Consider the following 18,559-nt stretch of genomic DNA (forward strand, 5'->3'; position numbering starts at 1 on the left):
AATACTGCTCTTTACAAGGAAAATTTTTCCCAACCACCCCATGCTCAACAGTGATTATGGATGAGGGAAGAAAATTTTGATATCTTTTATTTCTTTGGACCAGGCATGAGTTGACTTGCAAGACTTTTTGGTTATAATCCAGAGGAATTAAAGCAGACACTTGCATTTTGTACATCCAACCCATCTCATTTGTGTAGGTTTTGTAGGATGAAACTAATTGAGAACTTCCTCTGACTTGGTATGGTGCAGTAGACATTGCATGATGAAAAGGTGACTCTTCTTCGTTCTTTAAGTGTCTTTCTAGGGAGGAAACTCTGATGATTTGAAAGAATCTTGAAGAAACTATATATTACTGCCTGCTTATAATTTCATTTACCCTTCATTTTCCCCTCTTTTTCCATTTTTTTTAAGAGTATAACTTAACTGTGGGTGTCCCTCAAGGTTCAGTTCTGGGTCCCCATCTATTCTCTACTCCCTTGGTGAACTCATTTGCTACCATGGCTTCAACTACCCACTCAATGAGGATGATTCCCAAATCTACATCTCTAACCTTGATATCTGCCTCTCTGTGTCTCTGTCTCTCTCATCTCTACTTGGATGTCCTGCCTTCATCTCAAATTTAGCATGTCTAATACAGAACTCCTTATGTTCCCACCCAAACTCTGTCCTTCCCATGACTCTCCCATCACTGTAGACAGCACCACCATGTTTCCTGTCATACAAGCCCATAACCTTGACATTATCCTTGACTCCTTTCTCTCATTCAACCCACATATTCCATCTATCACTAAATCCTGTCAGTTCCACCTTCACAACATTGCTAAAATCACCCTTGCTTCTCCATTCAAAGTGCTACCACATTAATCCAAGCACTTCTCCTATCCCACCTTGACTACTGTATCCACCTGCTCAGTGACCTCCCTGCATTCTGTCTCTCCCTATTCCAGTCCATACTTAACTCTGCTGCCTGGATCATTTTTTTACAGAAAAATTCAGTCCATGTTTCCCCCTTCTTAAGAATCTCCAGTGGTTCCCTATCCACCTCTGCATCAAGCTCCTCACCATTGCTTTTAAAGCACTCAATCACCTTACCCCCTCCTACCTTACCTCCCTACCCTCCTACTACTATCCAGCCCGCATACTTCGCTCCTCTAATGCCAACCTACTCACTTTACCTCAATCTCGTCTATCTCGCCTTCAACTTCTTGCCCACATTCTGCCTCTGGCCTGGAGCACCTTCTCTCTTCATATCCAAGAGACAATCACTGTCCCTACGTTGAAAGCTTTATTGAAGGTACATCTCCTCCAAGAGGCCTTTCCCGATTAAGCCTTCATTTCCTCTTTTCCCACTCCCTTCTGCTCCCTTTACTCACTGACTTGATCCCTTTACTCACTTCCCCTCCAGGCCCCCAGCACTTACGCATATATCCATAATTTATTTATATTAATGTCAGTCTCCGCCTCTAGACTATAAACTCACTGTGGGCAGGGAATGTTTCTGTTGTTGTACTCTCTCAAGTGTTTAGTAAAGTGCTCTGCACCCAGTATGTGCTTAATAAATATGATCGATTCAATTAATCAGGTATAAAGTGATTTTACAAGTACCCAGCATATTTAGCATTTTACTGGCTTAAGGACAGTAGCCTTACTCTGGCACATCAATGCTACAAAGTTTGAGAAAATCAGAAAGATGAAATAGTGACAGAGCCTTTGGCAAATTGCAAGGGAATTAAAGCAATTGTAATTGCCCAGATTGGAATCAAGGTAATAAAGCCTTAGAACATTCTACATGGTTAGTTCACTATAGCTGCCTACATCTGATGCTCCGTCAGAGAACCAAGACGAAGTATATAGAGTACGTTCAGTTATGTCTTTAATTGCCACTCCACTGCAGGAACAATACAAACATCTAATAACGGGTGCTTAATGTTGAGACAAGATCCTTGATTTAAGGAAAGATTTTTATCAACCGGCAGAACACCATGATGCTGCCTTTTGCAAAAATCTCTTTTATTTTTGGCCCTCTTTCTTCTCCCCATCCCCCATCACTTCTTATGTAACAAGAGAGTACTTCTCAATTTTCTGTTTGGGGAAGGGGGTGGCCAGCTATTTACTCAAAGGAGATATTAAGAAAGGAATGCTCCAAACCAGTTCCCTTAACAATGGCAATGCTGCTGAGGTCTATTGTAGTGGTGTTTGTGTGCCTATAATCAACCAGCTGTATCAGTAAGCCTTCCAATAAAAAAATATGCTGGCTTGCTTTGTGCTCCAGGCTCCTTTCAGTTGCTAGCAAAGCAATTGATTGGTTAGAGCACCCCAGAGCCACCCTTAAGTTCAGTAGAAACTTCACTGTGCTTGTCATGATGCATATGTTCTTTATTCTCTTTGCTTTTAAATGCCTAAATACAGTATTTAACCATGGATTATGTGAGAATGCACTTCAGAACAGATTGCACCAAGGAAAATAAGTTTATATAAGGAGATATGGTTGAGTGAGCGACGCTGCCATTGTTTAATACAAGTTGAAATGCTTCTGCCAACCCAACTGGCTAAAGCTAGCAAGCTAGTTAAGCTTTCTAAGTGACTCCCTGGGAGTAACAGGTACTGTATGTACTTCAGTGAACTGTGCTTCTGTTTGTTACTGCCCTTTGCAAATTAAGTGGTTATTTCTGAAGCTAACTGGGGAGCACCTGTAGCTTCTTAATTGTCCCCAAGAGTAGTCTCATGGCATGAGCCGATCTGGCAGTTTGTTTTTATAGAGGATGAGATTGTTTCACTAAAGCCATTTTGAGAGACTGTCCCTAGGCTTTTCTGTTCCATTCTCCTGTCTCATCAAAGGGAGCTGTGTGGGGAGAGGCAAGCTTCTTCTCTGCCTCTCATGTGTACGATGGTAGCCGATTTACCATTTTAAAAGGCAAGTTTGACCAGAACGTGACAGGCCATATGCTTCCCATTTGTCTGAAATCAGCTCAGGCTGTCTTTAGAAGGTGAAAGCAGGGAACTGAAGAAAAAAGGGTAGAGGAGGCTCACGTTATCCTTGATGTAGGATTTCATGTCCCCATACTGGAAACATGCCCTGGGAGCTGGAATAGATGGGTGATTTCCACCCTCCCCTACTGCTGTACTCACTTGAAATTTGACACAGTCTTGCTCTAGGAAGAATTTTCAAACCCTTTCTTTCAAATTAGTGGAAAAAATAGCTCTCCTGCTCAACTTCATCACTCGCCTGCTGTGTGACCTTAGGCAAGTCACTTCACTGTGCCTCAGTTTCCTCAATTATAAAATGGGATTCACTATCTGTTCTTCCCCCTCCTCCCTCCTCAAGCTATCACATTAGTACAGTCACTCGTCCTATCCTGACTGGATTACTGCATCAGCCTCCTTTCTGACCTCTCAACCTCCTGCCTCTCCCCACTTCAGTCCATTCTTACTCTGCTGCCTGGATAATATTTCTACAGAAACGTTCTGGCCATGTCACCCCGCTCCTCAAAAATCTCCAGTGGTTGCTTATCAAACTCTGTATCAAACAAAAACTCCTCACTATTTGCTTCAAAGCTCTCCATTACCTTGCCCCTTCTTACCTCACCTCCCTTCACTCCTTCTATATCCCAGCCCGCACACTCCGCTCCTCTGGTGCTAACATTCTCACTGTGCCTCGTTCTCACCTGTCCTGCCTTCGACCCCTGGCCCATGTCCTATCTATGGCCTGGAACACTCTCCCTCCTCAAATCCACCAGTCACTCTTTCCCCCTTCAAAGCCCTACTGAAGGTTCACTTCCTCCAAGAAGCCTTCCTAGACTAAGCCCTCCTTTTCCTCACCTCATCCTCCCTTCCGCGTTATCTTGACTCACTCACTTTGCTCTCCACCCCTCAGTGCCCCACAGCACTTATGTATATATCTGTAATTTTATTTATTTATATTAATGCCTGTTTACTTGTTTTGTTGTCTGTCTCCACCCTTCTAGACTGTAAGAGTAAAGTCAATACTGACAAGGGTATGGCAATATATATATATATTTTTAACCCTGATTACTCATGCTCATCTTGTACCTCGTTCTTTCCGTCTTTTTGATGCATTGCAACTTGCTGGCTGAATGCAAAAACGTGTTTTCTCCTGAGTTTTTCCTAACCCTTGTAGGTGGTGGTAATAGGTGTGCAAGCAGGTCTCCTGCAGGGCAGGTTAAATACTGTGTTTAGCCCTTCCAATCTCGATTCCGTTCCTTTGAGGTTGCAGTCCACGCCTGCTCCTTGAGGCTGGAGAACACCTGCACTTTGTAAGGAGGCTAGATGCTGGTTTACACTTTAGTGCTCTTAAATCCCATTTTTCTCAGAACCACAGCTCACTGGGGTCTTTGTTCGTGCAGTAAATTGTACTGAAAGGATTGAAACAGAATTGGTTCTCCATCCATAGACTTTTCATTTAAACTATAGGGTGGATAAAAATTACTGACTTTGATCATTTTTTTCTTATTAAAAAAGAAAGAGAAATCTAAGATACTCTAAAAGAAGCTTGCCTAAATTGAGTCTTAACGTCTTTTAAATTAAAATTTGAGGTTACCATCATGAAGTTTTTGCAATTTCCAGTTCCGTATCATTTGCTAATATATATTCCAGCCAAGTGTCTAGTACAGTGCTCCGCACCCAGAGCACAATAAATACAATTGATCGATCTTAGAAAAGTTCTGTTTCCAGGGCACAGTACATCATTGACTGTATTAGGGGCTGCATTTTAACATATGCCAAGAGGCCAGTGAGACTCTGGTTAGGTAAAGACGATAATGACACTTGGATTAGTTCTCAAAAGGTGGAGATTTGTGTCTCCAGAAATAATGTCCTTTTTAATAGTAGTGGGGGGAAATGAGATAATGGGCATGATTACTTTTCCAGTTGCTCTATGCAGAGTCAACCCCTAACTCCCTCCAAAAATGGCAAGTTTCAAGGTTAACTAGAAGGTTCCTGGGCACGGAGTTGATCTGGGCCTGAAGGAGGAGGAGCCCGGAGATAAATGAAAGGAGTTAATAGAAATTGAGTGTGTAAACCTGAGTCAATCAATCAGTCATTTATTGAGCACTTACTGTGTGCAGAGCGATCAATCAATGGTTTTTATTGAGTGCTTACTAGGTGCAGAGCACTGTACTAAATGCTTGGGAGAGTACTCTACAGCAGAATTAGCAGCCATGTTCCCTGTCCAAAATGAGTTTACGGTTTGGAGAGGAAGACAGACATAAGCGCTTGGGAGAGTACAATATAAAAATGTAGCTTAATCCCAGTTTGCCATGTGTCTGCTGTGTAACCTTGGGTATGTCACTTAACTTCTCTGTGCCTCAGTTTCCTCATCTGTAAAATGGGAATTCAATCCCTAACCGTGAACCCCATGTGGGGAAGGCACTGTATCCAACATGATTGCCTTGTATCTACTCTAGAACTTAGAACAGTCCTTGACAAATACTATTAGTGTTGTTATCATTATTTTTATTATTATTATGTCATCAGAAAGTCAGTTTCACAACATTTTATTGCAATAGCCCCAAAATGTATTACTCAGTTACAAACAAGAAGAGTGCATTTCTAAATGAAAACCATAATTAAATTGAACACCAATTAAATTGGACAAGCAGCATTGCAGTGCCTAGTGGATTAGAGTATGGGCCTGGGAGTCGAAAGAACCTGGGTTCTAACTCTGGCTCTGCCATTGCTGTTGTCTGCTCTGTGGTCTTGGCAAGTCACTTAGCTTCTCTTTATCTCAGTTAGCTCATCTGTAAAATGGGGATTTAAGACTGTGAGCCCCATGTGGGACTTGCACCGGGCCCAACTTGACTATCCCAGTGCTTAGTACAGTGCTTGTTAACAATATCCTTGTTATTATTAGTAGTAATATTAGAGGCCCAAGCTCAGTGAGTAATTTTTTTGTAAATTGAATATTCTCTATGCCAAGTCCCTTAGTCTCTTTACCACTATAGAAATACGTTTTTCTCAGAAATGCCTGCTTTGGGTAGAAACCTGGCCAGGTTTGTCCTGAAGTCTTTCTTTTAGTAGTGTCTTATTCATCTCAACTTCCCAGCTGGTGGTGGTCCCTCAAAGCTCTTTCGTAGCCCTTAGACTTTTCCTTTGCCTAAGCTTATTAGGTCATTGGTCAATATGGGTTTACCCAATGTTTGCTCAGTGATATAGCAACTATGTGTGAGGGAAGAAGGGAAGGAAATACCTTGTTGAATCATAATTTATTTTTTTTAAAAAAAAAAGCTCTGAGAATTTGGACAGATAAATCCAAGGTAAAATGAATATGGAGTACTTTGGAGGTGGCTGTAATCCACCAATCAGGCAAATGAATTTGGTATATTTTTGAGGCGGAGTGTCTAATGGATAGAGCAATCAACTCGGAGTCAGATGAGGAAACTGAGAGCAAGGGAGGTTAAGGGAGTTGCCCAAGATCACATCACTTAACCTCTCTGGGTCTCAGTTTCCTCATCTGTAACATGAAGAAAAGGTAGATTGTGAACCTTGTGTGGGACAGGGTGAACCGTCTCCAACGATTAGAACATAGGAGATGCTTAATAGCCTCTAACCTCATTGTGAGCAGGGAATGTGTCTGTTTATCGCTATATTGTACTCTCCCAAGTGCCTCGTACTGTACTCTGCACATAGTAAGCACTCAGTAAATACGTTTGAATGAATGAAATGTCATAATAATAATATGAATCACAGTGTCTGTCTGTTGAAGACCCCTGAGGCATTTATGAAGACTAGGGGCATTTCCCTCACCAAGTCTGAACAGATGCTTACCTTTTGAGGGGGTGAGATGTCTGTGAAAAGATGATCCCTCCTCACATTTCCCATGAGGCTAGTAGTAGGTTGGGGATGGATTCTGTAACTTTTGGGTCTAAGTCTCTTTTTCCCCTCCTGTCCCTCTCTACAGTGTGGTGGGCTTTTTTCCCCAGGTATAAAACAATACCAGGTGTGGGTTTTTTTATAGTTTTTGTTTTCTGTGGGTCAGAATGGCAGTTTATTGTTGTATTGTACTTTCCCAAACACTTATTACAGCGCTCTGCACACAGTAAGTGCTCAATAAATACGAATGGAAGTAAGTGCTTACTTTTGTGTCAAACATTGTTCTATGTGCTGGGAGAGAGAGAAATTAATCAGATTGGCCACAGTTCCTGTTCCGCCTTGGGCTCACAATCTAAGTAAGAAGGAAAACAGGAGAACTGAGGCACAGAGAAGTTAAGTGACTTCCTCAAGGACACAGAGGAAGCAGTTAACAGAGTTGAAATTAGAACCTGGGTCCTCTGATTCCGAGTCCCGTGCTCTTTCAACTAGGTTCAACACGGATTCTCTGCAGGGCCTGGAAAATCTTGCTCCTCTCACTATTCTTCTCCCTTTAGTTTTTCCCTTTTCTTCCCAATGCAGTAAGCTGAGGTTGAGCAGAAGGGAAAATCCTTGTGGCTGCCACACAACATTGTCAGGGATGATGGGGAGGCATCTGTAACTCTCTAACATTCTCCTTCACCTCCCTACATTCTCTTCTTTTCTACAATTGCAGCATTACTGTCTGGGGCTGAGGTGGTCTTCTATCAATCTAATTGACATCCAGGGAGATAATAATAACGTTGGTATTTGTTAAGCGCTTACTATGTGCCGAGCACTGTTCAAAGCACTGGGGTAGATACAGGGTAATCAGGTTGTCCCACGTGAGGCTCTCAGTTAATCCCCATTTTACAGATGAGGTAACTGAGGCACAGAGAAGTTAAGTGACTTGCCCATAGTCACACAGCTGACAAGTGGCAGAGCCGGGATTCAAACTCATGACCTCCTTGCAGTGGATTTCAGTGGCTCTCCATATTCAGAAGACATTATGTTCTTTGGACTTATAGTATGTAGGGAGAACAGTGGTCTTTATTACTGAAATAATTTTCCATTCTCTAGGGCTACTTCAAAGCCCATTTAGAACTTCTTCTGACCAGCACCACTTTGATGGCTCAGGCAGACTTTCAAGATATTATAAGGTAGCTTGAGTGTTGTTTCTATTGAGGTCAGAAATAAAAGCCTCTCCCCTCTCGGTGCACATCAGGGCCAAAATGAATTACAGAGTTCAGGGCACTGTTTTTACTCATTGTTTAGTGAATCTGGCAATCTGTTGAGAGCCTTCTGTTGAAGTTATAATTCACTCTGACTCTCACTGATTCATTCACTCTCATTGAGTGTTTGATTGCCAGTCATATTTGGAGAGTATTCTCCTCACTCCTCACTCCTCCTTCAAAGTTGTATACATCAAACCGTCTGGCCGTGCAAAAATTTGGGTAAAGGAGGGAACCTCTTAGCTACCTTCAACACTGTGGACTCCTGGATACAATATATAACCTATATTCATTTATATATCCACTGCCTCTCACCCTCTAACTGCGGAGGTCCCACAAGGCTTAGTTCTGGGTCCCCTTCTATTTGCCGTATACACACACTCTGGATAACTAATTTACTCCCACAGCTTCAACTGTCATCTCTTATGCGGACGATTCCCATAACTTCCTCTCCAGCCCTGATCTTTCTCCTTCCCTACCGTCTCACGTTTATTCCTCCTTTACCTTCAGAACATCTCTACAGGGATGTTCTGCCAACACTTTAAACTTAACCATGCCCAAAACAGAACTCCCCATCTTCCCACCCTAACCCTGTCTTCCCCTGACTTTCCCATCTCTGTAGACAACATGAATATCCTCCCTGTCTCACAGACCAGTGACCTTGGCATTATCCTTGACTTATCTCTCACATTACTCACATATTCAATCTGTCATGAAATTCTAATGATTCTACCTTCACAGCCTCACTAGAGTCCACCCTTTCCTCTCCATCTGAACTTCTGCCATGCTAATCTATGCACTTACCATATCCTGCCTTAGATACTAAATCAGCCTCCTTGCTGACATCCCTGCTTCTCCCAATTCCAGTTCATACTACCCTCTGCTGCCCAGATCATTTAAAAATCTGTTCACTCCTTGTCTCCCCATTCTTCAGAAACCTTCAGTGATTACCCATCCATCTCCACATCCAACAAAGTCCTTTCTATAAGGCACTCAATCAGCTCTCCCCCTTACTTTACCTCACTTATCTCCTACTATAACCCACTCCACATAGTTGGCTCCCTAATGCCAAACTGCTCACTGTACCTCAATCTCATCTACCTCACTACCAACTCCCTTGCTCACATCCTCCCTCTGACCTGGAACTTCTTCCCCCTTCATATATGAAAGACCATCACTCCTCTAACCTTCAAAACCCTCCTAAAAGCACATCCTCTCCAAGAACCCTTCCATGACTAAACCCTCATTTTCCCCATTTGCCCTCTCTTCTGTGTCATCTATGCACTTGGATCTGCATTCCTCAAGCACTTAATAATTGTGGTATTTGTCAAACACTTACTTTGTACCAGGCATTGTACTAAGCACTGGGTTAAATACACATTTATCAGGTTGGACACACTCCCCCATGGGGCTTATATTCTCCCACAACACTTATGTATAAATCTGCTTCTGTATAATTTGGGGCCTAAAGATCTTGCCTTTGGCAGATCTGCTCGTATGGGGGCATTTTGGGGGCTCATTATGGCAAGTGTGGCTCAATGGAAAGAGCCCGGGCTTGGGAGTCAGAAGTCATGGGTTCGAATGCCGACTCCGCCACTTGTCAGCTGTGTGACTTTGGGCAGGTCACTTAACTTCTCTGTGCCTCAGTTACCTCATCTGTAAAATGGGGATTAAAACTGTGAGCCCTACGTGGGACAACCTGATCACCCTGTATCTACCCCAGCGCTTAGAACAGTGCTCTGCCCATAGTAAGCACTTAACAAATACCAACATTATTACTATTATTATAATCTCTATATGTTCCCATTTTCTTTATATGTAATTTATTTTATTGTCTGTTGCCCGCTCTAGCCTGAAAGTTTCTTGTGAACAGTAATAGGACAGGACATGAATGTGAACTCTTTTGCTTGGTCCTCTCCCAAGTGCTTAGTCTAATGCACCACACACAGTAAGCACTCAATAAATACCACTGATTGATTGTAATAATCTATTTGTCTTTAAAATAGGACTAGCTGTGACACATGTCTTTACTTTAGAGTTGAGAGCAACTTTATCGGGCACCTGTCTGATTTCTTGGCCCTGTCTAATTCAGACCACATTTTGAAAGCCGCCAGAACTAAACCCCTTGGGTTAATAATAATAATGTTGGTATTTGTTAAGCGCTTACTATGTGCCAAGCACTGTTCTAAGCGCTGGGGTAGACACAGGGGAATCAGGTTGTCCCACGTGGGGCTCACAGTCTTAATCCCCATTTTACAGATGAGGGAACTGAGGCACCGAGAAGTTAAGTGACTTGCCCAAAGTCACACAGCTGGCAAGTGGCAGAGCTGGGGTTCGAACCCATGACCTCTGACTCCAAAGCCCGTGCTCTTTCCAGTGAGCCACGTTGGGTTCTATTGCTACAGAGCAGGTGTATTGCATCAGTCTAGCACCAAGTAATTTTGAAAGTTCTTTGCACCAATTATTCTTTCAATAGTATTTATTGAGCGCTTACTATGTGCAGAGCACTGTACTAAGCGCTTGGAATGAACAAGTCGGCAACACCAGCTTCTCTAAACTGCTTCAGTCATTCAAAAATATTTACTGAGCACTTACTGTGTGCAAAGCACTGTACTAATGCTTGCAAGAGTACACTATAACAATAAATAGACACATTGCCTGCCCATAATGAGCTCATAGTCTGGGCGTGGGGATTAGAACCCATGACCTTTAGGGCCGAGACTGTTTTGGAGAGGAAGGGAGAGCCACTGCAAGAGATGCCTAATTGAAGAGGGGCCCGGGATCCCAACCCCAGTGGTCCTTCTCCTAAATGTACCTGAGCCATTGACTCCGGGGTTGTTTGAATATGAATTTGTGTGTTTGGGGACTATGATTAATATCAAAATACCCATGAAATTATCTTCTTTTCCTCCCCTCTAAGTGAAATGGGGTTTCCCAGCCTGGGGAAGGAAAAAATTAGGTTTCTGCCCAATTGTGCCCAGCAATGCTCTCTCTTAAAGTATTTGCTATCAGTCTTAAAAAATGAGACCACTGATGGCTTTCAGAGCTGGAGCTCTAGTCAGCATCGCTTGCCTGAGTCCCTGTCTGACCTTCTCCTGCAGTGTATAATTTCCAGAGGTAATCTAACCCATATGGTACTCTACGTCCTGTCCTGTGTTGTCTAGAGGGCCAGATTTATTATGCATAAATGTATAAAGTGACTACATGATTGACGGGGAAAAGGTCAGGGAACGGCAGCGCCCCCACACTCCATGAAGATCAATGAAAACGTTCTCACTTTTATCCCTTGGGATCTCCACTGTCCTCCGAGCAAGCACAAAGGCTGCCTTTTAGATGTGTACAAAGCTTAGGCACGCAGGGGTAAGCCAGAAAGTTTGGGAACAGGAGCAGAACCAGAAGCCTGAAATCGTCATGGAGTCCCTTAGAAGATATGCCCATCCCATAAAATCTGCCATTGGTATTTCAAGGGCACAGTCTCTTGGCTCAGTTTCAAAGGCACTGTAAAACTGGGGAGTCCTCCCCTTCTCTTGTTCCTGCAAAATCCAAGCTTAGAACTGTGTTGAAGTTGAAATGGCCTGCAGGGTGATCTGATCATCCTGTTACTCTGCTTGTCCTGTTTAATATTTTCCTTAGGCTCCTTCCTCTAAATCCATTACCTCCTCACCCTTCCCCATTGCCCCCATCCTTGACTCATCATAGTCTCTCTGAAGAGGAAATACTTTTAGGCAGGGTGAATCAATCAACCGTATTTATCGAGAGCTTACAGTGTCCAGTTCTCAGTACTGTGCCTGGCACATAGTAAGCACTTAATAAATACCATTATTATTATTATTACTAAGCTCTTGGGAGAGTCCAATGTAACAGATTTGGTAGACATGTTCCCTGCCCACAAGGAGCTTACAGACCAGAGGGGTGAACTCACTGACACATTGGCTAGTGCTTTTATCAAGAGCATGTGCCCTGACATTTTTACCATGAGCTCTGACCTGGAACTTCCTTCCCCTTCAAATCCAACAGACTATCACTCCCCACCTTCAAAGCCTTATTAAAAGCACATCTCCAAGAGGCCTCCCCCCAGCAAGACCTCATTTCCCCTACCCCCTCTCCTTTCTGCATCACGCTTGCACTTGGACGGTTATCCTTTTATTGACTTCACCCTCGGGCCACAGCACTTATGTACATATCCGTAATTTATTTTAATGTCTATCTCCCCCTCTAGATTGTAAGCTTGGAGTGTGCAGGGACAGTGTCTACCAACTCTCTTCTATTGCACACTCCTGAGGGCTTAATACAGAGTTCTGTACACAATACATGTACAATAAAGGAAAGAGCACGGCCTTGGGAGTCAGAGGTCATGGGTTCTAATCCCAGCTCCGCCACTTGTCAGCTGTGTGCGACTCTGGGCAAGTCACTTAACTTCTCTGTGCTTCAGTTCCCTCATCTGTGAAATGGAGATTAAGACTGTGAACCCCCCCGTCCCCACGTGGGACAACCTGATCATCTTGTATCTACCCCCAGCGCTTAGAACTGTGCTTGGCACATAGTAGGTGCTTAACAAATAAAGATGGTTGATCAATTAAAGATTGATTACTCAAGAACTCACACACCCAATTCCTCTTAGTCCCCTGAGAAGCATTCACCCAGAGCAATGATGAAAGTCTAGGTGGTGGATTCCAAGAGTTTAATCTTTGTCCAGATACTTGGGCTATGAAATGGGTGAGACTTCTCTCACTGGGTCCGGTATACTAGGCAAATTAAACAATGATCACAATCATTGCGTATTGACCTTTTGTCCAAACACAGTACTCCAGATTAAAGGAGTAAAATTAGTTGTTTCTGCCTTGAAACCTGGGCATTGCCTGTCTCTTTCTGGGTCCAATCACAAGAAATCTGGGCTCAGTTGTTCAGATGATTCTAAGGAGGAATGGTCAGGGAATATGGCCCAGTGAATAAAGCTTATCCACAGTTTTTTTTTTTTTTGACACTTTTTTGAGAGCTTGTCTGGAAGCCAGAATGTGTTAGGATCCACTGCCTAAAATGAGGTCACAGTATGATCCAGTCTCTTCAACTTTCATCCACAATTCAGACATCCAAATCAGACCCCAACTCCAGAATGATCTCACCGATAGGCCCTGATACTAGTGTCATTATTGTTCTAGCAATAGTCAAGTGGGAATATGAGCATTTTAAGATCAGCACTTAAGAAGTTTTTAAGTATCACTCTTTGAATGTCTGAAACTGCAAGTACTGACCAGTATCCCTAACTCTAATGTGTCAGAGGATTTAAGCAGGCTAAGTCTTAAACCCCATATCCACAGTGATCTGGGAAGAGGTAAATTGAAAACACTTCTATTTCATGGATACTTGAGGATTTGAAGGCCAACAAAGCTTCCCACCTTGTTTCAGGTGAACAGTCTTATTAAAGCATCTGTAATGAATGCAATGAGATAATACCGGTACCTTCTGTTCAGCTGTGACTGAGATTTGTTCTCTGGTTCAACAATAGTTCAAACTGATTCAGATTGAAGAATGTAAAATATCTATGGTATATATTATAACCCACAGGGACATGAAAGTCACAGTTCAGATTTGGTTTGGAGAAAAGAGCAGTTTGGGGTTAGCTTTCAATTTGGATTCCCGTGGCTCTGACAGAGCAACCATCTAATCAGTGTTGGGCTCCAGGACACTCCTCACAAAATTGCCTTGGGGCTTAGTGAGACCTTACTGTTCTCTCCCTCATTCCCTCCGTGTTAGTGATCTGTCACACTGAGCATGATGCAGGGCTCCACCAAACACATGAAATCTGAATTGGGTGTTTTTCAATGTGAGTGTTTTTGTGTTTTCCCTGAACAAAGTCGACACAGCATGCTGGAGAGGACTGGGTGGGATGCTATGAAAATCAGGCCTGTCGATGAAAATCAGGAGTCTGCACTCTCCTCCCCTCTAAATTATTTTCCATGGTACTTTTTAAACATTCATATTACCTTTGCCGTTAGAAAAAATACTTTCTCTGTGTTCAGAATGTACAGCCCAGGTTACTATGCCTGAAGCAATAGACCAGTATTCTTTTTTTTTTACTTATTTCTATGGCTTTAAAAGAACAGGGAAAAAAATGACAAATTATCTTTGTGACACTATGGGCTATTTCAGCCTCGTCATTGACTTCCCTGTCTCCGTCCATGCTCTGCTCTCCTTTCTGCCCATGTCTCTCCAATAACTGGGCCATCTCTCTCTGCATCAGCAGAAACTCTTAGTGATTGTCTTTGAGACATTCAGTCAGTCCCCTCCTGCTGAATTATCCACTCTCTTCTCCCACTGCACCCCAGATCACAGTCTGCATTCCTCTGAAGCTCATCTATTTACTAGGTCCTTTCTCTTCCACAGCCTACTCTTGCTCAACCCCTCACTCCTGCTTCCTTCCCTCTAACATTGAACAGACCATTGCTCTCCTAGGTCAAAGCCCGTTTAGAATTGCAGCTCTACCAGGAAGTCTTCCCCAGTTGAATTCTAATCTCCCCAATTTAGGGAGCACAGGCCTGAGAGTCAGAGGGCCTGGGTTCTAATCGGTTCTAATCCCAGCCCTGCTACTTTCTGCTGTGTGACCTTGGGCAAATCATTTAACTTCTCTGTGCTTCAGTTCCCTCATCTGCAAAATACCTGTCCTCCCTCCTACTTAAACTCTGAGCCCATTGAGGGATCTGATTATTTTATACCTTCTCCTAGAAGGCCTGTTTCGGTTCTACTAATTCCATTGTACTCCCCCAGTACAGTGCTCTACATGTTATATTGTACTTTCCCAAGTGCTCTGCACACAGTAAATGCTCAATAAATACTATTGAATGAATGAATTTAATAGACACCCTAATAATATTGATTGATGTGCACCTGACAACAACGATTAATCCTTTGGAACATTCGATCAGAGGTATTCACTGAGCACTTACTGGGTGCAGAACACTGACTAAGTGTTGGGAGAGTAGACTACCATAGCGTTGATAGACAGGATATCTGCCTCAAGGAGCTTATAGTAATATAGAGAAGCAGCATGGCTCTAATGGGAAGATCATGGACCTGGGAATCAGAGGGCCTGGATTCTCATCTGAGATCTGCCAGTTACCTGCTTTGTGACCTTGGGCAAATGACTAAAGTGCTCTGTGCCTCAGTTTCCTCAACTGTAAAATGGGGATTCAATACCCATTCTCCCGCCTACTTAGACTGTAAGCCCCATATTGAACAAGCCTTAATAACTTTTATCTACCCTAGCGACTAGAGCAATGCTTGACACATAGTAAACACTTAAATATTGTAGTAATAATATGGGGAAAACAGTATTTAACAAGAGAGGAACCCGAGGCAGGACATTACCTTAATGCGGTCTTACTGTTCGTCAACTTGGACACTACGATTTTGAGCCTGGTGGTAATTTGGGCTTGGTTCTTCCCCTATGGCCAAAGCAAGGCAAGTTTGGGTGACCATAAGGAAGTTTTTGATCTACCGTGTGTTGGCAAAACTGTGGACTAGGAGGGGCAGATACAGGAGGAGGAATATGGCATTCTATCTGCTGGTAGGGTGACGGGTAGGGAGCAGGTAGGAAACAAGTTTAGACTTGGACAACAGAGGAGATCTCAGGAAGACAAAACACCCAGGAACACACGCCTCCCTCTGGATTGTAGAAAACTGCATTTTCAAACACTTCTAGAAATTAATAATGTTGGTATTTGTTAAGCGCTTACTATGTGCCGAGCACTGTTCTAAGCGCTGGGGTAGACATAGGGGAATCAGGTTGTCCTACGTGGGGCTCACAGTCTTAATCCCCATTTTACAGATGAGGGAACTGAGGCACAGAGAAGTTAAGTGACTTGCCCACAGTCACACAGCCGACAAGTGGCAGAGCTGGGATTCGAACTCATGAAGCAGCGTGGCTCAGTGGAAAGAGCCCGGGCTTTGGAGTCAGAGGTCATGAGTTCAAATCCCGGCTCTGCCACTTGCCAGCTGTGTGACTGTGGGCAAGTCGCTTCACTTCTCTGTGCCTCAGTTCCCTCATCTGTAAAATGGGGATTAAGATTGTGAGCCCCACGTGGGACAACCTGATTCCCCTGTGTCTACCCCAGCGCTTAGAACAGTGCTCTGCACATAGTAAGCGCTTAACAACTACCATCATTATTATGAGCCCTGACTCCAAAGCCCGTGCTCTTTCCACTGAGCCACGCTGCTTCTCCAATGAACTTTTCACCCATTCAGGCCCATTTCGATCTGGACTAGGAGGGTCTTAACTGTCCCAGGTTTCAGGAGTAACATGAGGCCATTCCTTTGAAAAAAAACAAAACTTGATAAGAGAGATTCACGTAGCTTTTGATACTGGCGTCTAAGCTATTAGATTAATGTTCATGTTAGCCTTTCTTCGAAACTCTTGAAATTCCTTGAGCTGGGACAGTGGTCGCCAATGTCTCTTTTTGAGTCAGTTTTCCTTTTTAAAACTATATTCCTTTTTTGTTTACTTTTTTCAGAATTTTGCCAAAGAATTTGTGATCAGTGACCCAAAGGAGCTGGAGGAAGACTTCATCAAGAGTGAGCTGAAGAAAGCAGGAGGAGCAAATTATGATGCTCAGACAGAATAAACACCCCCTGCTTCAGCAGCATCTGCCTGGACCAGGAAAGGGAAGAGCCCCGGCAAGCCACCGAACACCAAAACAGGGAGATGAGATGAGATCACACTGCTTATTTGTGGGCACAAAACTCCCTTCCCTGCTCCCCAGAAAGGACGTCCCTCCTCCACCTTCCGTCCAACAAAACCTTTCTTTTCTTAAAATTATTTTGTACGTGTACTCACAGACCTATGCTGATGCTTTGCCCTGGATTATTTTTTTCTTTAGGGTTTTGTTCTGAACCTCTCTGCTCCGCTGCAGTCTTTTTTTTTTAATAGTAGCCTCTGCTTCATTCTTTGAGGCCCACTCATGCTTCCATTTACCAACAAGAAAAAAACACTCCGGGAGCTGAGCACTAGGGGTTTAGTAGTTTCTGATATTCATGCAATATATTCACTTATTTCCCCAAAGGTGTAGACAAATTTGATTCACTCTGGATGCACCCAGTTAAATTTACCAGAACATAAAAGTGTTAAATGGAAATACGTTGCTTAGCAGTTAAAACAGTATCTTCGACTCTTAATAAACAGGAAGACATTAAATTTGCCTTAAAACTTGCTTGATAGCTGCTCTGCTCTGTGCACTATGCCTGTCCAAAAATAAGCCTGCAAGTTTCTCTTGATTGGAATCTTGTTATGCAAACCAGTAAAGGTGCAAACCTCTGGCACTGAGTCTTATAACAAGCGGATACTGGTTTTATGACATATAATTTGAATTTGTTAATGTGGCAGGGCATTAAGATGAAGGCCCAAGATGTGATTCAGATGCCTGGTAAATTTGTCTTGAGACAGGCCAAAGTAGCTGCTGCTGAGACTAGAAGCCTCTCCCTACCCCTTTTTTGTTAACTTTTACAAAAATCAGTTTTAAGTCCCAACGCAGATCGTTATTGTCTTGGCTCATGACCTAGATATGGAGCTTGGCTGTTCTGTTGGAACACCACCATCCGTGTTTAGTAGCTTTAGCTCAGTTCTGGGAATTTAATGGTTAAAAAAAAATTGGCATGGGCTAAGAGACACATTTCCTGTTTCCACAAACACACACATATCACTTAGGGAAAAACTGTACTGTATTGGGGTTTGGGACAAAGTGAGCGCTAAAACAATTTACAAAAATAAAGATTTTTTTTGGGTTTTTTTTCCAGAAAGAATGTTCAACATTGCCTTCTTTCTTTCGTTTGCTTGTCAACTTTGTTCCCAGCTGGAATTTCCACCCTAGATTTGTGCCCCTTCCCAGATAAAGGCTAGCTTTTACGAAAGAGTTGGTGAGGTTCTCGGTTACTACCCCAGTGCTTAGCACGTAGTGAGCCATTAAATACCACGATTATTATTACCCATGACACTTCCTGCTCTTTGTTTGCATCCCAAAGGCATCCGTGAGAACCATCTGTGCCTTTTAATATGTTTAGTGATAGCATTTTTTGAGCATCTACTGTGCGTGGAGTAAAAAACTAGACATCGGAGAGCCTACAGCAGAAGTAAGATGCCCTTGAGAGGCTTAGATTCTAAGCATGAGGAAAGCAAACACCCATTACCGAGTAGACAACAATCAGGAAAATGGACACAGATAATTAATGAGCAGGCAATCAGTGTAATTTTCAGTACCGCAAAGCTGAAGCTTCCTCTCGGCTGTTTGACGACACCCTTCTCGGATTCGTTCAGGAGCTCGGAACTGGAATTCCAGCACATCAAATCCTGGTGGGGAGTTTTAATTAGGTCATAGTGAGCATCAGGCCCAGGGCAAGCAGGGTGGGGGAGGGGAAGGAGGGGAAAGCATAGGTGGAATGAAAAAAAATTCAGAACAAATAGTAAGCCTGGGAGATTTTTCCAGCAAGTGGCGAGG

At 43.1% G+C, this 18,559-nt stretch overlaps 1 protein-coding gene across 1 annotated transcript in view; it reads left to right on the plus strand.

Moving 5' to 3' along the window:
* The window catches only part of COTL1 (coactosin like F-actin binding protein 1), a 37,942-nt gene extending 20,078 nt beyond the window's left edge, over nucleotides 1-17,864 (plus strand). Inside the window, exon 4 of the mRNA XM_001510276.6 lies at nucleotides 16,583-17,864. Within this exon, the coding sequence (XP_001510326.1) occupies nucleotides 16,583-16,693 (111 nt within the window). The 3' untranslated portion in view covers nucleotides 16,694-17,864. The remainder of the gene's footprint in view (nucleotides 1-16,582) is intronic.
* The last annotated feature ends 695 nt before the right edge of the window (nucleotides 17,865-18,559 follow it).

The sequence above is a fragment of the Ornithorhynchus anatinus genome, chromosome 11 (genome assembly GCF_004115215.2).
Source record: "Ornithorhynchus anatinus isolate Pmale09 chromosome 11, mOrnAna1.pri.v4, whole genome shotgun sequence".
NCBI classification, from domain to species: domain Eukaryota; kingdom Metazoa; phylum Chordata; class Mammalia; order Monotremata; family Ornithorhynchidae; genus Ornithorhynchus; species Ornithorhynchus anatinus.